Below are 22,995 nucleotides of genomic sequence, written 5' to 3'. Positions count from 1 at the left end.
GGTATTGTGGAACCTTATGGATTCAGCGAGCAGTCAGTGATAAATGCTGGATTAGAAAGCAAACTGCATCATCGCTGAAGCCTGAACGATAAGTGGTTGAAAGTGAGCAGTGTTCCTGTGTGTCTTCTGTCCCTTTCCATTGCAGGGGAGCTGGACTAGATGACCTTTAAAGGTCCTTTCCAACTCTACGGCTTCTGTGATTCGATGATTCTGTGACTTCTGTTTGTCAGCGTGGAAAGTGTAGCCTGCAGTTTCATCTGGTGCCTGTGCTCTGTATGTTGCGTTCTCTGAAGTGGAGAACAGAAATGGGAAGAGGAGCCAAGGTCTTTTCCCATTTTTGTGTGCACAACAACTCAAGCTTCAGATCCAAACACAGTGCATAATTAATGAGTTGATCCCGACCTGTCAGTATTTGCTCTAAAAGATACTAAAAAAACCCCAAACAACCTTAATATTGTCCTATTTCTCATCTGAATCGAAGCAAAATAAATGTGTTCTCTTAATGGCAGCTGTTCATGTAGTGCACAGTGGGCGCTGCTGCCTGCCAGTTGTGTAAGTGCTTGGCAGATGTCCAGTGCGTTTCAGTTGCGTTGCTGCTGGTTGCCAGGAAGTGACAGTGCAGCGTCAGAATGAATAAGTGCATTTGTTTTGTGTTTCTTAAATACACAAATGGTAGGTGTTGTTTTAGACTGTGGATTTTATGGCCATATTTGAGGTATGCAAGTATTATATGTGAACGTATTTCTCATTTCCGTTTCTACTAAAACCCTTTTTTTTCTGGAATTATTGTAAACAAAACCACTTCTGAATGCTTCAGTGACATGTTTTCTGAACTAAGTGAAAATATTTGCAGTTTTAGAGTGCTTATTCTTGTATACTGTTACACACAATATGGTATTTTTCCATACTGATTTGACATCCACCAAAGGAAATTGTAGTCTGAAAATGCTATCAGTGGTGACCATTTGTATGCATGTAAAAATGGATTGCTGTGTTACTTGGATCTTCGTGCTGTCTTCCTCTCTTGGTTCCTGGTCCATGGCAAACCTTTTCTAACGGCTGATTTTACTTTGTGAGTGCTTGGTAAGATCAGGCCTTCCTTATGGGTAGTCCGTAATGAGCCATGCACCCACACGTGCAACAAGTACGCCTAGGAGCGGGGCTGAGTCTTTCAGTTAGCCAACTGAAACCAACCTGGGGAGATTGCACTGATTTCTACCAGGAAATTTTTCTACTCTTGTTTATTTCAGAGTTTCACAAGACTGGTTTATGTTTAAGTACAACTGATTTTACTGCTTCCTCAAACTAATGCTGTAATTACTTTCTTCCTTCAATGATAATTTGCTTTAAAAGAAGTTATCATTCTGCTTAGGCAGCGTCCTACGTTCTGTTTATTCACGTGGAATGAGGCAGTTGCCATTGGAATTTGCATGGTTAGATGTAAGCTGAATTTTGGAAACTTAGAAACTCTTCTCAAAACTTGCTTTACTGCTTTTATTCACAGCTGCATTGTTAAACTTCTGTGGTTATCTTTGTCATTAGTTTGTTGTAATGTTTCTGAGGCTTGATTTTTTTTTTTTTTTTTTTAATTTTATTATATATATATATATATATATATTTTTATTTTATTTTTCTTCCAGAGCTTCTGTTGGGAAATAGGTAGTTGTCATTGGAAGTCAGAGAATTGCAGTTAAACCCCTTTCATGACTGAAACCTTATTCACAAAGCACCACACTGTAGTAAAACTGTTTCGGTAACTTATTTTGGGGAATTAAGAATTGGATGTGGATGGTTGACTGCTTTAATGAATAGTAAGAGGAAAACCCATGATGTATGACTTTCATGTATGAGTTCTTGAAAGTTCTAGAAGGGTTTTGCGTGGAGTTCTTATCAGCTCCTAGTAACAAATCAAAATGAAATTGCAGGTCAGGCGCGAAGGTTGAAATAGTGACGGATGTTATAAATTACTCACAGAAATCATAGTAATGTGACTTGTGCAATGTTTCAAGTGTCAGTGTTCTGCCCACTGCTGGAAGATGTTGTCCTAAATTATATTTTGTTGCAGTAATTAAATAAATTATGGGAAAGTTTCCTATTAAAATGGAAAACTAGTTTGTATATTCCTACATATATGTACTTGAATCTGATTTCCATCTGTGCTTGAAAATTTGAAGCTTCCATAGGGTTCATTACCCTCACTTTTGATATCTTTGAAATGAGTTGTTTGAGTTGAATGCTCGCTTCTCATTATTACATGTTCTCTTTTATAAGACAGGGTTTTCAGTTTTTCTGTTGAAAGTAATGGGACCAACAAAGAAATATCTGTCCAAATGATTTAATTTGACTTTGGTATGATCTTCACTGATTTTTTTTTTTTTTTTTCTGTGGGCTTTCCTTTATTCTAGCTGTCCAAGACCAACTTCTCCAACAACAATGATTTTCGGGCTCTTCTGCAATCTCTGTATGCCACGTTCAAGGAATTTAAGATGCACGAGCAGATTGAAAATGAGTGCATCATTGGTTTGCTTCAGCAACGCAGCAGGACGGTGTACAATGTGCACTCAGACAACAAGCTCTCCGAGATGCTCAGCCTTTTTGAGAAAGGGCTAAAGAACGTAAAGGTAAATAGACTAACAAGAACTTGTCCTAAGGCAGAGTGCTACGATTATGTTCATTTGCCTCAACTTTTCATTATTTTCTCTACAAATAAATTAAAAGTAACGAAGCATCTTTGATAAAGTAGTGAAGACTTTCCAGTCACAAACCCAGATTCTTTTGCCATTCACTGCAGTTATTAAAATTCTATTAAAAACTCTCTTTAGGATTCTAGAGAAGTCTACACTCTGCATAATTGGAGATATCTTAGAGTCCAAACACTGACTGCACTGTGGCAGCTCAGGGCTGTGTGCTGGGGAACGTATTCCAGTACCCAGCCACCCTCTGGTGCCAGACCTTTTCCTAACACCCAGCCTGAGCCTCCCTTGTTGCAGCTCCATGCCATGCTGAAGAGGAGTTCAGCTTAATTCTGCTGTGTTGTTTCTCTGGGGCAGATAGCACAACTGTCACTTCTTCAGTTCTAGGCATTACAGTGTATTAATAGTTTGCTATTTCACTTTGCATTTCTAGTGCACACGTTGAGGTTTATCAGTAAGAGAAATAGGAAGGTTAATCGATCAGCTGTTTCTGATGTTTAAAGCAATGTTTGAGCTGAGAATCCTACAAATATCTTTTTCCCTGTGAATATCAAACCTTGAATTTTTGTTTGTTAATTAATTGTAAAATGAAGGAACATGAAGGAAAGGGGAAAACTAACACTTATATACTTTCGGACAGGATGCTAATGTTATTCTGTTGCTTATATTGATTTACTTGTATAAATATTTTTTAATACCTTTTAGATAAATGTTTTTTTGAATGTGATTAGATTAACTGTTGGCACAAGATTTTTGTGTAGTAATGTGTCTTTCTAGAAGCTTGAAAAGAAGATCTTACAGCAAATGTTGTAAGAATTGTGAGGAACTGCATGTTGCAATTACTGGACAGACCATATAACAAATCTGTTAGTGGCACAAAGAGCAAGCTAGTAATTTGATAGATGACGTTGGTCAATGTTTAACATTTAAGTCACGTCCTTATTTTGAAGATCTTTCAATTTCAAAAGTAAATTGTACTAATATATTAAAAAATATATATATAACACATGACTATGAATTCTTACTGTAATTTTGATTCTAGAACTGTGGAATAACTTAAGTGAAATCTGTCTGTCCCACGTTGCCATTATACTACGTGTATGCTTAGGCAAAACATGCAAATGCTTGGATTAGCCTGTAACTGCTTTGAACTTTGGGTTAGGGTGTAGATTGGCAGGCTTCAGTCTTGCTTCGAAGTAAAAATGTGTTTAGACAAGCTAATTCATATCTGATAACAAAATAAACTGCCATCGAGTGGGAGTGGAATGCTTTGTTCTGCATGGCAACAGGTCAGTACAGACTGTCAGATTGTTATCAAACTTTGTAAGTTGATGGGCTTTTACTAAGAAATACAGCAAACTGCGTTACATAGGCTTTACCTCGAGATGTTTGTTTAGTGAACCTATGAATGGACAAGATTAGATAGTAGTTAAATCTTTGCATTTGTTACAGAATGAGTACGAACAGCTAAACTATGCGAAACAACTGAAGGAGAGATTGGAAGCCTTTACGAGGGATTTCCTTCCTCATATGAAGGAGGAAGAGGAGGTAGGTCGTTCTCCTCACATACTCTGCCGAGCTCCTTGGTGTTTGAAACGATTGAGCAGAGACACAAAAGACTTGGATTTTTTTTTCTCCACAGTTCTGTTTTTGTTACTGTGTTAATTTGCATTCAGGACTGTGGTGTCATTGTTCAATTCTGACTGGTATGTGACACATTCTAGAACAGTGAATATATTGAAAAATTACAGTGAAGTTCTGGTTCTTTTGAAAATTGTCCACTGGGGCGTGGATTTGTTTATTGCAGATACAGCCTTTGAATGGTTACTTATCTCAGATGTTTCCATAACCTTTTGACTGGTGATGATGCATTAAAATAATGCTAAGAAGTTGAAGTGATTAATGTTATGTGTAATTGCAGTGATAATCAAGGTTTGTGTTACATACATCTACACACAGATGTTTTTGTCACAAATAACCCTTCTAACAAGGGTTTACTATTATATAAAGGATATAGAATATCACAGTAGACTTCAAATAAGGAATAAACAGTATGAAACCTGATGTTGTGCTTAACTTCTCTTTCTTGAAGTTGTTGTCATATAGGCTGTCTGACAGTACAAAAATTAATTTATAAAATAGAAGATGTAACATAAAGGGGCCTGACAATCTTAAAATTATGGTTACAGTAAGTAAAAGAAATGCAGTACGTTATTCTAAACATTAGTAATGTTGTTGTGACTTGCTCAATCTGCACATCTGTTTTTTTTTAAAAGTTCTTCCTCTTTTTATAAAGAAATACTTGAAAATCCAATGTTCTTTAAAATTAAGGTACTTTTTAAAAAAAATTATTATTCTTTTGTTTTTTTTTTTTTTTACAACTTGTGAATCTAAAATAGCACCGGTTTGAAAGTCAGGAAGGGTAATTGTCCTATGGCTTAGCAAAACTTGAAAGAAAAGGTTCTATTAGCCAGTGCTTCGTGAGTCAAACTGACACTCCCAGACAGCCTCTGACCTATATTTGAAACATAAAGACTAGTAGTGCCAGTCTGATGATTTATGGGCATCCAAAAACTGAGAAGCATCTTCGGAGAGAATAAATCTTCCGAAGTCTGTCCAAGAGAAATCTTCCCTCATGTTTGTTTGCCCTGCCACTTTGCCTTCCGTGTGAGTACATTGATAAGTTATTTAGTTTAAGCAATGTGTGTCCCTTCCCTTTCCTTTTGGAGAAAACAAGTAACAGCATGCTTGGAACTATTCAGCGACCCACTGGCAAACACAGGGTTAGAATGTAGAAGTTATGTGATCTTGTCCTTAAGTTTATTCATGTATGCCATATTTACTTGGTGAGAATTGGAAAGAGGAAATTTTTGTCTCGCTGGATCTGTGTAGTGTTATTGATTTGTCTTTGTCGGTGTTGGACTGGTTTTTTTTTGCCTTAGGTTTTTCAGCCAATGTTGATGGAATACTTTACTTATGAAGAACTGAAAGATATTAAAAAGAAAGTAATTGCACAACACTGCTCACAGAAGGAAGCTGCAGAATTCAGAGGTCTTAGTAAGTGGAATCAAGCTGAAGAGCTTCAGAAGGTCTTTAAATATTCTGTGGATGAGAAGACAGATCAAGGTGAGGCATTTAATTAAAGTGAAAACAGTTTTTCAAATGCAATTTTGTTTAAAAAGCCACATCATAGTATGTAACTTTAGTTATCTCAAGTGTGTACAATAGTTTTTATAAAACATAAATTCCTTCAGAACAGTTCAGAAACTGGAAGGCTTCTATTTGATAGAGGCTTTTGGCAACTTGTAACTAATACTGTTTATCTTCTCACAAGCTTCTCTCTCTTCCCTCACTCCCATTATAATATTTTGTATGATAAGCAAATGATGATGGTAGAAATGATGCATGAATTTTAATTCCTTCTATCAAAAGTATATTTTCTATTTGCAGGCCCTGCCTTTAGTTGTTGGTTTTCAGGCCTGCCCTGTAAGCTCTTCTGTTGATAGTTTAACAACACAGAGTAGTTAGTTGACCAGCAAAATTTAAACTAAAAAGCAGTCTGCCTTCCCCTGCTGCAGTAGCTAATTTCCCTGGGTCTTTTGGGAATCTGAAAGGAAGATGTGTTTGTAGAGTGATGCAAGGGAATGAATCCGTACAGTCTCAGTGCATGAGATGAAATGCGCCTTCTGAAAGAGGATGTTTTGTTTGCATTTGTGTAACTCTGCTCTCCCTGTTGGAAAATCCCTGTTAGTCTGAATGGATAACTACTGAAGGGCACTTCAGGCTCCTAGACGACTAGAAGCAGGCTCAGTCTTTACAGTTCTCAGGCCTAACTAAAGAAGAAAAGTTAATGTAGCAAAAGGGAATTAATGTGTCAAAAATGCAGTGTTGGAGTGAAACTGGCAAGTAGCTTCCTCTTAGATAAGGGGTGGTGCTCTCATCAGGAAAATGTGGAAAAACTATTATTTCTGATGAGACTTGACTTCTCTGAGCTACTTAACTGGTCAGAAGACATTGCTGTTCATGGTGTGAAATACTGTTGTACCTGAGCAAATGAATATGACAGAAGTAGCTTTATGGCTTTACTTGTTATTTTGTCTAGCCAGAATTGTGGTTTGGGGACAGTGCTAATTCTGCAACAACTGTGTTCATGAATAGGGAAAAATATCTTTCCGTTTTTAAAAATGGAAGAAATTTCACAGCTGTAGTCTTACACAGTTCTAACAGAATTTTAATGTGAAATTCCCTGTAGTCAGTGTGCAGTGGCTGGACAGGTGCCCCAGTAAACACCTTGATTCATCAAGTGAAACTATAATTCCATCTTTGTTTTTGAAATAGCAGCAGGTTATCACAGGGTAAATTATTTTACATTAGTCACCTTTGAAGCATTCCTGCAAAGGAGGAAAAACCTGATCCTTGTCTCACACTCAAGCTCTAACTTCAAATCCTTACTGATTTCTGAAACTCTCTGTTTTTAAGGAGCGCTGAAAACCTCTTTAGAAATATTTTTTTCTCAAGTAAATTTACCCTACACAAATCATAAAAATCCTGTACAATAGCAAAACAAACAAACAACCTTACACATGTCCACTGAATATCTTGTTTTATAAGGCTACTCCAAAAGTAATGCCTCTTATTTTATTATGTTGGCTCATGATGTCATAGGCAGATTGTGCTGTGGAGCAGAGACAGAATCTTCCTGCTGACATGTGAATTCCCTGTTGAAGAAAAAGGTCAGGACAAAGCCCTTAACAGCTGATTGTACAGTCTTTTGGGATGGCAAAGGAATGATCCTTCTTGATTTCCTGGAACCCAGACAAGCCAGCAGCTTTGACTGTTACATTGTGACACTGACTAAACTGAAGACCTGAATTTCTGGAGTTGTACCAGGGAAGAGTCACAGACTGACAGGGGCTGGAAGGGACCTCCAGAGATTGAGTCCAGGCCCCCTCCGTACTGCAGGCTGCAGAGAAGGAGAAACCTTGCTGTGCAGCCTGTTCCAGTGCTCTGTCACACTTACTGTGAAGGAATTCCTTTGCATATTGGTGCAGAACTTCCTATGCTCAAGGTTGTGGCCATTTCCCCTTCTTCTGTCTCCACAAAAGAAGACAGTCTTTCTCTTGTAGTGCAGACCAGTCTGAAGACCATAAGCACATTGCCAATGTTGGCTGGGCTGTCCTCCCATACCCACCCAATAGTCTGGATTTGGTGCCTTGTGATTTCCGTTTGCTTGTGCTGGTGAAAGAAGGATGGTGTGGGCAATGTTTTCTTTGCAGTGATACTATCTTTGCAGCTGGGTCACCTCTGCTGGTACAGATATTTTTGAATGTAGCATGCGGGTTGTTCTTCGTAGGTGTTGAAAATGCAGAGCTCATGGTGGTCACTATGTTGAAAAACAGTGCTTTGTATCTGAGTATTTGCTCTGTCAAGCAGTGTCACTGGGCTCTTTGTGGCTTCCATGGAAATAAATAGGAGGCATTAATTTTGGAGTGACTTATGTGCAACACTTGCAGCTCTCTAGCGTGGTGTAAATAAGAGAGCTGTTAGAGATGACTCCTACTGTTGTCTATTGAAGTATGGAATACAGTGGCCAATGTTTAGTCACTAACCTAATTCTTAGTCTTTCCTTCTGGCCCAAATGACTTGTCACCATTCAGAAGATGAAAATTTTTTGCCTAAACTTGAAGTAAAAGCTAGAAATAAAAATGAGACAGCTGCTAAGAGCTGTGTGTGGACTTCTTGCTGTGTCCCAGTCAAGAGGCTGAGAGCTTTCAGTGAGCATTTACTGGAAATCTGGCAAAGCAGGTGTGTGTGTATATATATCTCACATGTGGAATGAGGAGCAGTTTATTTTTGTCCAGGACTTTTTTTTTTGAAGCCTTGTGGGGTCAGAGTCGGGGGGGAAAAAAGCTAACCAGGTGGGAAATCAACATAGAGAAAACCTAAAGTTTTGTATTAAGATAATGTAACAGTAGAAGCTTTTAAAGGCAAAGCAGTGCGTGTGTTTTCATATATTTTGTCACACAGTTGTTTAAAAAATTTTAAACGCATTTTGAGTAGATAAATGAAACGATGAAATAGAAGTTACACCATTAGTATTTAAAGCTACAAGGATGTGCTTCACAGAACACAACCTTTCTGTGTTTCAGAAGCTGAAGTGACTGGGCACACAACAAATATTACTAATCTTCCTCCTGAAGTGATGGTGACCATTTTCAGTTACCTTAACCCCCAGGAGCTATGTCAGTGTAGCCAAGTAAGCACTGAATGGTCACAGCTGGCTAAAACTGGATCTCTTTGGAAACATCTTTATCCTGTTCGCTGGGCCAGAGGTAAGTTAAATTCAGTCCTTCCAAGGAAACGTCGTCAGTAACTGAAGTAGAGTCTGTAGAAGACAATGAAGTGTTTTATTATCGGCTGTCATGCCATAGGCAGCAGTCCTGAGAGCTGAGCGTGCTGTAAGGCTGTAGCCTCCTGGCCAAGGGCTGCCTTGAAACGTGGTAAAATGTTAAAATAAGTGATTTTTTTAAGTCTGCAAGATGGAGGTATTAAGAAACTAAATGTTGGTTATTACTTACGAGTAGCTCTTGCATATAAGAGCTTGTTAGTTTTATTGAGGTTTGTTGTCTTGCATCACTGCTAATGACTATGTTCAGTAGTACCACATCTTAATTACAGTGTAGGGGGGTTGAGTTCTAAGTGCTTCTGCTGCAACTATTCCAGTAACTTTAATTTCATTACGTTATTAGGTAGAAATAGGATGTTTTTGTGTCCCGACTAATCTGTTTTCCTTTGAGAAGTTTGTTCTGTGCTTCGCACATAGCTGCAGAGTTGAAGTTCAAAGCAGCAGAACTGCAGCACTTGGTCATAACCTGTTCTTAGTTTTTATATTCAGACTTCAGAGAAACCGCGTGGGTCAGATCTGTCATTTCTTTAAGTATCTTGAGTTGTACTGCGGTAAGGACTGCAAGGTGCTGTATTACAACTTCTGTTTTTTTATACATTCCATACTGAGAAATACAACTTTCAGTGAAAATGCCTGTTCAGACAGACAAAATCTTCCTATTCTCTTAAGGCCGGGTACAAATCAGAGTATATCTATAGCTTCAAATCCTTGTTTTTTGTCCAGATCTCTGTGAATATTAAACAGTCACTGAAGTATCTCATTGCAAGCCTCACAACTGATGCCATGTGTGTATGGTTGAGTGATTTTTGTTTTTAATAAGCTGTGTTTGGTGAATCTTTATTAACTTTCTCCATTAAAATTTTAAAATATGTAACTAAAATTCTGATCTAAAAGCTGGGAACTCTTCCTAGTTGTACCTTGGTGATTTCTTAAATCTTTACAGGGTAGAGAGGAGTTTAGTGACCTTCTGGTCTCAATTATTTCTTTGGCTGTATAAATTTAAGTTAAAATTATAGATTGGTCCCAGAGCTGCAATGGACTTGATTGTCTGCAGAGGGGTTTTGAAGTTCAAATTCTTTGAATTTTTTGTCTAAAACCTAGTTGACTTGATGTATAAATGTTACACAAAAGAGGTAATTGGCAGCTGCCTAAATTGGCATGTTCCTAAACCTGTTTTTGGCATAACAGGAAGCCATTCCCATGACGTACTGTCTATACTAATGCAGTTGTTTGTGGAGAAATGCCCTAAACTGGATGGAAGCTTCTCCAAAAAAAAAAAAAAAAAAAAAAAAAGCCAAAAAGCTAAACCTAAAAATATCCAACAAAACAAAACAAAACAGCCCCATGCTGAAAACAGCATAAAATTACAGGCTTAGTTGAGAAATATTGATGAAACCTTTTACTTTATAAGTGACTGACAAATGATTTGTATATTACAGTCACAGTCTATGTTGATAAAGGCAGAAGGTTTCTTACTCTCAATAGCATTCACCAGGGGTTGTTTTTCTTCGGATCTAGTAGAATTTCCTACTAGTAAGAATAGTGAGATATCCTGAGCCCAACACTACAGCATTCCCAAACTGAAAGTATGTTGCCCCTGAGTGGTGGCCTATGAGGAGAGGAAGGTTCCCTGGCAACTGAAATAGTGGAGCTGATGTTGGCATTCATCCAGACATTGTAGAAAACGATTGTCTGTTGCTGTCCTATGTAAATTGAATGTTATATTGCTGTTGTAAGTAGGCTACTTGTGGAGTTCTGCGATCATGGATTTGTTGTTTTTTGTTGAACAAAAAAAATACAGAGTGATTGATGATATGGTTGTGTGTTTACTGCTGTCTTCTCCTCTTAAGTTTGTTCTATCTTTTTTTGTTTAAATGGGTGAGCAGGTGATTGGTACAGTGGTCCTGCAGCAGATCTTGAGACAGAACCTGATGAGGAATGGGTAAAAAATAGAAAAGATGAAAGTCGTGCTTTCCAGGAGTGGGATGAAGATGCTGACATAGATGAGTCTGGTAGGTAATCTCAGGTTTTGGTGAAATTGTTTTTCTTAGAGATTATGTAGCTATAGTGAGTTTATGAATTAGCTTCATTTGTCTAAAATCTTTTGTTTCTACTGGATTTTCATATATGATTCCCATACTGTAAGATAATGACAGATGCAGAAACACATTCTGTCTAGGTAAATGCTTTCTAAGCAGAGCAGACTTAGGCAGCGAGAATGAACTTCAGAAGTTTTGTCTATTAGCTAGTTGGTGTTGCTGAAGGGAGTGCCTTCTCCCTATTTTCATCTCATCCTGACTCAATTGAGTCAAGAAACCAGGGGAGATTTTCACCACCACCACCACCAACAGAAAAAAAGCAGCTGATTTTGATGTACTGAATCACTTCATCTAGGAGAGATCAAGCGTGAGTAGGTGAAAGAAGAGTTATGGGGATGTGTCAGGAGATGAAAGGAGGAAAAAGATGCTTTGTCTCTAGGAAGTGTGGATGAATTGTGTTGCATCCTAATGTATTCTACATTTAAAGTAAAATTTGTAAGAAGCTGTTGTATCACAGCATGTGAAGTGGCCTGTGAGATAGTATTTCACTGTATACAGCAAGTCAGTGGAAGTTGCAGTTCCAGGCTACTATTTTTACTTGCTGTTGGAGTCGAACTCTTCAGCACTGTCAGAAAGACAAACAGATTTTCAAGATGGGACTTAAGAATGGAGCTAAAATTCAGCAGAAGTTTTGATGCAGGATGCTTTCTGAAACTTAAGCGTTGTTAGAGGTTCTTTGGTTTCCCAATAACCTGTGTGATGTAAGCTGACAGCATGGATTCCAATTAGCCAGATGCATTTTAAGTCTTTCTCTTTGGTTTTATTTTGCAGAAGAAGCAGCAGAAGATTCACTTGCCATTAATGTAGCACAGATGGAAAAGCGTTTACTTCATGGCTTAATTCATAATGTTCTCCCTCATGTAGGCTCCTCAGTGAAGACATTAGTACTGGCCTACAGCTCTGCAGCATCTAGCAAAATGGTGTGTAATTTGAAGCTAGCACTTAATAATTGTGGCTTTGCAGCCTATAATTAGTAACTGATTTGTCTGAGTTTAAAGCGTACTGGTTGTGAAAACAAGTTGCAATTCGAAAGAATTTAACTGCATGTGTTGACTCTGGCACTGTAGTCTTCTTGGCTAATGATTGCTGATTATTCTTCCTTTTTCAGGTTAGACAGATCTTGGAGCTTTGCCCCAATTTGGAATATTTGGATCTCACTCAAACTGATATTTCAGACTCGGCATTTGAAAGGTTAGTTAATTTTTGTTTCCTGAAAACCAGTGAGTAAAAATGAATGGGTGGGGAGGAAGCATTCAAGTATCTATTACTCTGTTTCAAGTATGAGTGAGAAACAGAGATTGGTCTGTGTTCACACATAATGAAGGAATAAAGCAGATTAACAATGAATGAAGCAGTAAGTAAAGCCTGACTTGGTAATGGCCATTTTTGAATCCTTGTCGTAGCCATTTTTAAAACCCATCGAAGTATAGCTATTATAGCAATTTAATGCTAATTCTAATAACTTGAAATTATTCATAGATACATTTTTAGGAGTTATTGCACTTGTTGTTCCAATATATCAGTTAATGTTTGGAGCACTGCTTTTTAAGATGCAGATCAAATGATGGGTAAAGTTGTAGGGACCAGGTGCACTACTGTGGATTCCTTAGTTTTACAGAAGCCTGCAGAAAATACATTTAGCATCACTGGAATGATGTATGTGTGCAGAACCTGCACAGAAGTGTCTTTGTATGATGCTGGAACTCAGTGGTTGTTCCACTCTGCAACCTTCTCATCATACAGTGCTTTCAAGTTCTGTCTATTAACAGCACTTTAAAATGTTACCAGCATAGTTGCTCACATGAGTGCTCTGCAGCTTGTACAAGAAGTTTAAATTGAAATGAAGACCTTAATGGAATTTACATGGTTCAGAATTTGATCTTTGTGAGTCTTTGTCAGTCTCTAGTAAACATTAAATATTCTTTTCCTACATTATATATCTGTATATCCAATCTTAAAATCTGTGATTTAGAAATAGGTTTCATTTGCTGTAGATGTTAACACTCTCCATTAACTGTGGTAAAGGTAAATAGACTGTACACCTATAGTTAATAATGCAACAGTATTGCTATTGGTCAGATTTGTTTCAGTTGAAACATGTAAGGGGTAGAACATAGAAGGGGTGAATTAGCATTAATATGTAAGTGTGACCATAGCTAAGGCTAATCAATACAGAATAACTCATACCATACACAAATGTGTCAGCAGACTAGATGCTCTCTCTGAAAGAAACAGGAAGTTCTTGAGAGAAAGATACAGGATCTAAGGCCACTGATACTTCAGCATGTGTAGGCATGCAAGCTTCAGAAACTCAAACAGTAATAAACTACAACTATTAAAATACTCAGAACTGAATATTGCAGGTGGTTCACTTGCTTCAGTGAAATTTGCTAATTCATTAAGCTCACAATTTTTAGCTTTTTGATAAATATTTGATTTCTCCTGAGTTACCTGGCTTTAGGGATCAGCTTTATATACAGAAAAAAACTGTTTTTGAAACTGTTGCATGTATTTGGTGCTTGCAGTTTCTTAAGAATTATTCAAGGTTTAGTAAATATCGACACTTTACATTTCAATATATGGAAAAGTATAGTGTTACTGATTGTGATTCATTTCATGTTTCTTTAGGCATAACTTCTAGGCATATTTACCTGCAGCGCCAAACCTAGCCTGTAATCTGAGGGAACTTTTAATGTTCTGTGAATTAACATCAGCATTTCCCTTATGAACTGTTCTTTCGTATGTGTTGCTGCAGTGTCTTTTTCTGAACAAAAACAAGTAATTGCTCTTCATTTTATTTCAGTTGGTCTTCAGTTGGTTGTTGTCAAAGCCTTCGCCACTTTGATCTGTCTGGATGTGAAAAAATCACCGATGTGGCCATAGAGAGGTTTTCCAGAGCTTTGGGTATCATATCAACTCACCAGAACAGAGGCATTCTGAAAGGCTGCAGAAACAGAATCGCTAAGACTTCATGGAAGAACAGAGAGATTACTCTGCAGTCCAACAAGAAGTATAATTGCTTGCATGAAATCAACAATGAAAACCTCATTGAGGGAGCAGACAGTAAGCATCATTGGACTAAACCTGACGGCTCTGAAGACTTCAGTTCTGCGTATGTGTGGATGCTGAATGCGGATGATTTAGCTGATATTGAAGATGCTGCAGAGTGGAGACACAGAAATGTTGAAGGATTTTGTCTTGTGGAGCCAGCATCCCACTTTAATTGTTCTGCATCTTGCTGCAGTAGAGACATTTATGGTTTAAGGACTAGAGGGTGGCAGCAGCACTGTGCTTCTACTGACTTCATTTACTGCGGTCACTCGTTTTGCTGTGCTGGAACAGCACTAAGAACTATTCGAGCACTTCCAGAGTCCTCTGCACTGTGTAAAAAACCAACAAGGACTAAACAGTCAGAGGAAAAAGACTTGGCATACTCTGGCAGTGACAAACCAGATGAAGAGACTGCACGAGTTCTTCAGTTTCTCAGTCTGTCTGGGTGTTACCAGATCACAGATCGTGCTCTCAGGTGAAAAGACATTTCTGGGCTGTTTTGCTGCGGTGTGGTTTTTGTATTATCTGTATGGTTGGGTTGCTCTGGGTTGAGTCCACCTAGCTTCAGTTTAAGCATTTTTATTGAGAACATCTGGTAAATCTTGAGCACTCCTTGCATCTCAAAATACTGAGAATAGCAGACGTGGAAATTTTCTTCCAACTCTTTCTTTGAGTGAAAGGATTTAAAAAATTCTTTTAACTCTTCTGAAATGAAGCATTTTGCTTAGTTTGCTTGCAGTAGATAAAAGCATAACTTACTACTCATTTAGATTTGATTTGTAGTGATTTCTTATTAGGAAATTCAATGCTGGTTTATTTTTTTTCTTTTCCTCTTGTTATGCCTGCCAAACTTGTGAATTCTCTTCAAGCTTTAAAACCAAACCAGAGTAGCATTGCATTTAACTTGACTGGGTGATGACAGAATTTTGTGTGTACATCAGAACACGTAAGAAGTGGTTTTACGTAAAGCATAGAATTTAGTTGAAGTTAGCTTGAGTGTTGAGGCAGCTTCATGACAATTAATAGAATCACAGAATGGCTTGGGTTGAAAAGGACCACCATGCTCATCTGGTTTCACATAGCTATGTGCAGGGTCACCAACCACCAGAGCAGGCTGCCCAGAGCCACATCCAGCCTGGCCTTGAATGCCTCCAGGGATGGGGCATCCACAGCCTCCTTGGGCAACCTGTTCCAGTGCATCACCACCCTCTGTGTGAAAAACTTCCTCCTAATGTCTAACCTAAACCTCCCGTCTCAAGTTTAAAGCACTCCCTCTTCTGTAATTGATGCTGTGTATTATGTCAGAAATGTGTAGTTATAGTTTCATAATGAAAATAAGACAAAAATGCTGCAGTCACCTGCTCAGATGTGCTGTAGCTCCTGGGACTGATTAGAAGTGCTTGCAGTTCAGAGACTTCATACCTACTTGTACACTGTAGTCTGTGAACAAATACTGTAAAGGATTGCTGGCATTGAATTGCCTGTCCATAGACTTCACCCCTCTTTGACAAAGAACAAAGTACAGCTGTTCAGATGTCTCCTAGCAGTTATTTTGGGACAGTTAGCTGTGCTTTGTGTCTGAGCCTGATGGTGTCCAGGTGTTGGAGCAGACTGGTACTGCTGACTGGCTCATTTGGCAACGAATGGGTAATGCTGCATGTAGCTGACATGTTACTGGTGTTATTCCTCACTGAGTCCTCTAGAATCAAAGGAAGACTTGATTTTTGAGTCATAGGAGTGTTTAGTTGTGCCAGTTTCTCATCAGTGCTTTTTAGATACAGGGGAATGTTAACAGCTGAGGGTATATTCTGCATTAAGTGCTTCCTGCAATTCCATAATACTTTGGGTCCTGGAAGAGAAAATAATGAGACTAATGTAAATATTTGGCAGTTCATTTCATATAAACTGAACTTTATTCTGATAGCTGGTTTTGTTAGTTGTTCTTTTTCCCGTCTGCTGACAATGGAAAGTTTTGTATGCTCATGCTCTTAGGACATAAAACTGAAAAGGCCTTTGCTTGAACCTGAAACATGTTGATTGAAGCATGAGAGGCTTTGTCTGTTCTCTCCTTCTGATGGATGAGCCTGTGATTGAACTCAGTTAGCTGTCCTGTGAGTGCAGAGAAGCAGTCAACCTAACACAGAGCGAGGGGTCAGATGCACCGCAGCCTTGAGGCTGCTTTATCTGCAGTTGACCTCTTGCACTTGGAGGGAAAATAGGATTTGGTTTGAGTAGCATGTAGTGGTGTGTTGGCAGAGAGAGGCTCTGCTGGTAAAGATTTATCTGACCTCAGAAAACATGACTTTGAGTTTCGAACTGACTAATAAGAAACAATACTCAAACTGTTGGAAATTCTGCACACCAAACTTTGGGAATGTCATACAGTTCTGTTTTTAGGATCTGTTGAGAAATATGCATAACCATGCATATGTCTCACCAAAGACCAGTAGTGTATTGGAGAAGTGTGTCATGCTGGCTCTTAGAAGTACTTGGTCATCCCCAGAGTCATTAATAAATTGATTTCCCACTGGAATGTATTTCTGTCAAAGGGAATTGATAATTTCTGTAGAAATGGATTCATTTTTCAGCCCTGTTGTGTGGCTTCAAGGCTGATTAACTGAATGGGATGCCAGACTTGAAATTAAGTGGCTTATTAGAGGTGTGATTTTCTTGCAAGATGTTGGTAAATATGTGACTTGGTGATATATGGAGTACTTGTCAGTGTAGTGCTGTGCAAGCTTTTAACACCCCTTTTTCTGTCTGTTAACAGGGCGTTGACTTTGGGAGGAGGACTGCCACACTTGGAGCACCTCAATCTCTCGGGTTGTCTCACTGTAACTGGTGCAGGCCTGCAGGATTTAGTTTCTGCATGCCCTTCTCTAAATGATGAACACTTTTACTACTGTGACAACATTAACGGTAATGTCTTTATGAAGGTGTGATCCTTGTCTGGGAGTAATGTCTGGCTTAAGGATGTTTTAGAAACAAAAAATGCCACCACCACCACTAACAAAAAAAACAAAAACCAAAAAGCCCAACACACAGCATCACCACCAAAACCACAGAAACCTAAAAGCCTGCAAACTCTTTTCTTGGCTGTGTAGAACTGAATTTAAATACTAATTACAAAATCAAAACTTTATGTCAGGATTTTTTTTTTTTGTATTGAAGTCTAATACAGTTTGTATTGCCTAGGGGGAGGACGTTTTTAGTCCGTGTTCTCTTACTTCAGATTAGCATAGGTAATAGAGGCTTAGAAAGTAAGTGTATAACTGGTACACGATTGTCCTCTTCATCTCTTCCCTGTAAATGATGTAGTTGAGTGCTTTCTTTGTAGTGCTTTGAAACAGAGCTGTCATTAGATTGATAGTAAAGTGATTTTTTGAGGGGATGTGGAGGGGGCAGAGCTTGTTATGCAAACCTCACATGTTGAAGTGGTTTTGGTGTAGAATACCATCATGTATCCTTGTGGGAAATGTAACTTAGTTTTTCTAGTTTTGCTTGAATTACTTAGGGTTGAATATCAGCTGGAGAAGGATCTGGATAAATGCATAAAATGTTTGTGGTGGAAGTCTTTGTAGTGTTTATTGCACTGGAATCCAGTCTGTTATGTCAGGTCCAGTAAGCGTTCGTAGCATTAGAGATGGGAACCGTGGTGTGATTTTATCCCATGTGTGAATTTAAAACAGGTAAGTGCAATAGAATGAGTCTGGAACAGAAAGAGGGTAACTGAGTTCACAGGATTATAAGAACTGTGTGTAAAACAATATTTCCCTGATAATTCATGGCAATGAGCTCAGTTTCATCTATACTGAGATGTAGCCACATTAGGTATACAGGATGCCACAGCTTTGGTACTGCGAGTGGAAGTGTACTGATGCTTGGGTATTTCATCCATTGGAGTTCATGTGAGGTGGTGTGTTTTGTTGGACTGGATCCTAACATTGCAAGTCAAAGTATTAAATCATTTTTGCTTCCATAATTTTTGGATGACTTTATGACACTTTTTTAACGACTTTTTGACACTTTTGATGCATTTGCTGTTTGTTACCCAGTTCCTTTCCATCTAGACCACATATTTGTAAAACATCTCCTTGCATTTCAATCTGAAAACTCTTAATACCTTTTTAAAATCCTTCACTGACTCTTTCCTGCATCAGGTTGAATTTAACAGTGTCCCAGAGACCAGTTAGAAGCCTTTTCCTCCTTCATTTTATTCCTTTTTTCTTATTGTTTTTTGTTTTCCCTCTTGTCAGTAATACCAGATTTGATGTCCTGGTTTGTCTTTAGTTGTTTCTGTCTGTCTCCCTTGCTCTAGTCTCTAAAATACAGTGCATCATCGTAGTTCAAAAAGCCAGAATCACGTGTGAAGTTCTCCATTGCTCTAAAGCTTGGCTGTTCCATAGTAACCATAAGAAATTATTTATATTTCAACAGAATACATTTTGGAATAATTTCATAACATTGTCCTGATGAATTGTCCTTTTTCCTTTTTTTTTTTCTTTTTTTTTTTTTTCTTTCTTATGAGAATAGGTACCCTAGCAAAACTCTGAAATGAGAAATGGCCTATTATAACTGAGTTCTCTGCAGCTGTATCAGGACACTGTTCTTTATTTTCACCTAAATTTCACTGTGATAGTGCTGAGCAAATACCTGTTCTACTCTGTGGGCAACAGGATTCCTGGGATGACATCTGATATTTTTGAAGTAACTGCAGGGAAAGTAAAAAGCTGTTTAGTTTTCTGTGCTCATATAGATTACATGAAGTGCTGTACAAAAATTACTGACCTGTAGAGAATAATTTCATGATTTTCTTTGCCCACCAGCAGATCAGGGATTGTTTTCGGGGAAGGAGATTTGTTCTGGGATCACGTTGGAAAACCCGTCAGTCTTGCAGAACAAAAAATGGAGCCAGCAGCATGGAATTTAGCCATCTTTGAGTAATAAAGATACCCTGCTATCTTTGAAATATAAAGGCTTTACTTCCACCTACAGCCTATTTTCAGAGTTTTTTTTCTATAAAGCCTGAGCTTGACAGAGGGCCCAATATATGCAGCTTCACTCATGTTCTCTGTGGAGATCTTGGTGGACTTGTTTGCTTGGCGTGTTTGCAACTTCCAGACTTTCTCTTCAGATGCTGCTGTACGTGTAGCTGTTGTACATGTCTCATAGAGTCATCACAGCTGTTGTACAACAGTAATATGGTGCAGTTCCTATGAGCAGAGCCTGTGAACTTGCATGCATCTCCAGGTTTAGTTTGTTTTACTGTCAGTATGATTCTGGTTCTTGGTTTGCATAGTAACATATTGGAACTTCTGCCTGCTTCACTCTGTGCTGGAGATTTGGAATTAAATAACCCTCAGCTGCAGCTGAAAACAAATTTGTTACACTCCTCCTAATTGATGACTGTTGGATTCCTGAAACACATTTGTTTCTTCAGTTGTGCTAAACTCAGTAACAGAAGTTGAATGTTGGAGTTACCTCTTGCCACTTAGAAATTCCTATTTCCCCCCACCTTGTCCTGTTCTGTCTTAGCTGTGTTCAGTCTCTGTCTTATACTTCCAGTTTTAAAGCCTATTTGTGACGCTTCAAAATGTTTTGGTCACGGCTGGATTTGTCTTCCAGTAACGGAACTTTGAACTTGGCAATTTCTGTTCAGATTTATGGACTCCTGTGTGCAGATTTATACGGGGTGCATTGATATTAGATTTGTAGGAGTTTGATCTCTCCATAAATTCTCCAAATAACAAAGGCGCTCTGATAACGTTCTGATGTGTAACTTCACCAGAGGCTGACAAAGAGTAGCACTTAAGGCCAATATTAATTCTAAATCTCCATTTACCTTTTCAAGATCAATGTTTAATTTGATCACTTTCTTGTAATTCCCGTGTAATGTGCTCCACTACCACCCAAGGTGGTATCTACTGTTGAGAATAAAGGAGCCTCTCACTAAGCTGCAGTTCTAAACCTGTGCAACTTTTCCCCCTGCTCTGGGCTGCTGCTTTGCAGTGGTGGCTGTGGAAATGAGGTGTCTTTCCTTCCCTCCTTGTGTGTTTCTGACAGCTCTTTTTCGCTGCCTTCCTGCTGTCAGTGTTTATGTAGCTCCTTGGTAAACAAAATGAAGAACTGGGGTAGCAGGTGGCCTTTTTACATCTCAGATGGGTTGGGGATCAGTCCTGCTGTAGACAGCAAGTATTGCTGCTGCCAAAGGTGAGAGCTAAAGGGATGTGGTGGCAGCAGCCAGGTGTGCCTTGCATGAGTGACTCTTCCACCCTGGTTCGGGTTGGAGTGCATTTTGTGTGAAATACTCTACTTATTCCTAGGAAACTTCATATGCCTTATTAAAAGTAATCAAAATCGAGTAATCAGGTAGCTATTTTTCCTTGTTTGCCAGGCATATTTATATTACCAGGTTTTGAAAACACTGAAGGCTGTTCAGGAGGAAGGGGTAAACCTTTGTTCTGGGTCACCTGAAGTAATCCGATGTACGTTTAAAGAGCATTACAGTAATCCAGGTTAGAGGCAGCTAAACCAGTAGTGTAGACAGTGGCAAGTTAGATGAGAATCTGATTAACTCTGCTTCTCCAGGTGAATGACCCCAGACCTCATTTTACTTAAGCACTTCGTGGTACAGAGCATAGTGAGTATTCCCTCCTTTGGGATGTTGTGGCTCTGCTAGTTTTGTCACAAGAATTATTACTGAAGTGTGGCGGTCGCTCCAGATTACCGTGATGTGCTGCTTAGCTGAGGCAGTGATGGGGAAGGTCAGCGCTGAGTTGGAAAGTGCTGCACAGAACATGCTCTGCTAAAACTACTTGGAAGTGCCAAGTCTCCTTCTTAAAGAACTTTGAAAGAAGCTTTCAAACTCTAGCTTGTAAACAATGCGAAAGATCAAAGCGTAGCTCAGGTGAACAGAAAGAATAGAAAATGAGTTCACCTACAAATTAAAGTATTGCTGTTTTCCTAATTTGTAACCATTGTCCTTGATTGTAGCTTCAGGTTTATTTTATTCAGTCTCATGCATGCTAACTTAGTTATTTTGTAGAATGTTGCTCCTCGACGTGTGGCGTGAAGCAGAAAACTGATTTGAAGACACTGTGTTCTGGGGGATTAATTATGACTTCAAGTTACTGTTCAAGGGGGAAAACAAGCCAGGTGTAGCATGGTGCCCTTATTCATTACATCATTTTGTTACTCCTAAATGTATTAGAAACATATTTCAAAAGGATGTGATTTGTTTCACATGTGGAGGGGGGGAAATGGATTGTCCTGGTTAGTTCTTTACGAGTTTGGTTTAGTTAATTAAAGTGTGCTGCTGAGTTACGTTGGGTGCCAGAGTTCAGCCAACCCACATGCCAGTGTTTGTGTTTCTGAAGCAGGCATATGGCTGCAAGAAATTAAATCCTATACTAATACATTTTATAGTTTCTCATGATCACTTTTAACACTTCAAATTAAAGGGAGAACAATAAGTGAAGGTAAGTGGAGGTGGGTAGTATTACAGTATTGGTTTATGCTGTCTGTGCTCACAACTTCCTTTCTGAGGAACTGTTTTAGCTTTTACGGTTTCTGATAAAGCACCTTTACTGTCACTGCAGATTTTTCCTTTTAGTCTCTGGATTTCCAGTCAGAGTGCAGGAGCTGTAGCCAACTATGTTGTGCTCATGGAGAAACACTCCAGACTGAGAGCTGTTTCCATATGATGGGTTGTTTTCTGTAATGCCATGATGGCATCTTCTGAATTCGGAAAAAAAAAAGAAGCAGGAGTTAAATACGCATTATGAAAACATACTTTGATTTTAAGAGGCAGCTGTAGGAGCTTTCTGAAGTTTGCAGATTGATGGTTGCTCATCCCACACCTGTGTCACTGAATGTTCCACTCATGGCACTAAGCTGTCAGTGTAAAAAAAACCAAAAACCTATTTAAAAAAACCCACCTCAGTGGGGTGTCAGTGATAGCAGCGGGGGTGTTCCAGGTGTTCCCAGTGCTGGATGAAGTTTTGTGTTTAAGCAAACAAACAAAGGATGTTTCATGAGTTACGAGGTCAGAAGATAGCTGCTAAGCCTATCTTCTTCTTTTCACATTTGTTCTGTTTTTGTGCAGGTCCTCATGCTGAAACCGCCAGTGGATGCCAGAATTTGCAGTGTGGTTTTCGGGCCTGCTGCCGCTCTGGCGAATGACTGCTGACTTCTGATCTTTCAGTCTACTTCATTTAGCTGAGCAGGCTTCCTTTCATGCACTTTACTTACAGTTTGCATCTTGTGTTAACAATCCTTGGAGTGAGATCTGTTATACTAGCCTTGACCCTGCCTGTAACTTCAGAATCTTAAGTGTACTGTACAGTGTTGTAACAATCTCACGATCTCATTTGGTTTGAAGGGTGTTGGGTTTTCTCTTACTTTTACTTGGGGAAGATGGGAAAACATGCAGATTTTTTTTTTAATGCCACTTTCTTCCAAGTTTGGCACTTAAGTATACTTTAATGGATTATTTTGTGTTAAGTGAATGGTTTCTTATTTTTAATCCATCAGTACAATATAAAGCTCTGCGGCTAATTTGAAATGTATTGTTTGCATTTGGGTAACAGTAATACATCTTTAGGAGCCTTGTTTCTCCCCCTTTCCTCTCATCTTGAAGTTGTCCTTTATATTGCAAAATTAGGGTAATTCCCACTTTTCTTTTGCATTTGGTTTTGTATTTGGGCTTGAAAGACATACTCAAATAAAACATTCCCACCAATAAAAA

The 22,995-nt window shown here is 38.7% G+C and overlaps 1 protein-coding gene across 2 annotated transcripts in view; it reads left to right on the top strand.

Moving 5' to 3' along the window:
- Positions 1-22,995, top strand: part of FBXL5 (F-box and leucine rich repeat protein 5) — a 33,554-nt gene extending 10,559 nt beyond the window's left edge. For both annotated transcript variants that reach the window (XM_052681462.1, XM_052681463.1), the window contains exons 2-11: positions 2,406-2,621; positions 4,146-4,241; positions 5,636-5,819; positions 8,843-9,025; positions 10,986-11,111; positions 11,970-12,118; positions 12,307-12,389; positions 14,002-14,724; positions 17,020-17,168; positions 22,354-22,995. In XM_052681462.1, coding sequence (XP_052537422.1) covers positions 2,406-2,621; positions 4,146-4,241; positions 5,636-5,819; positions 8,843-9,025; positions 10,986-11,111; positions 11,970-12,118; positions 12,307-12,389; positions 14,002-14,724; positions 17,020-17,168; positions 22,354-22,430 — 1,986 coding nt within the window. In that variant the 3' untranslated portion in view covers positions 22,431-22,995. The remainder of the gene's footprint in view (positions 1-2,405; positions 2,622-4,145; positions 4,242-5,635; positions 5,820-8,842; positions 9,026-10,985; positions 11,112-11,969; positions 12,119-12,306; positions 12,390-14,001; positions 14,725-17,019; positions 17,169-22,353) is intronic.

The sequence above is a fragment of the Tympanuchus pallidicinctus genome, unplaced genomic scaffold, assembly GCF_026119805.1.
Source record: "Tympanuchus pallidicinctus isolate F22 unplaced genomic scaffold, pur_lepc_1.0 scaffold2, whole genome shotgun sequence".
NCBI lineage: Eukaryota > Metazoa > Chordata > Aves > Galliformes > Phasianidae > Tympanuchus > Tympanuchus pallidicinctus.
The sequence above is the reverse complement of the archived record's forward strand: the minus strand, read 5'-3'. Positions and strand labels throughout refer to the sequence as shown.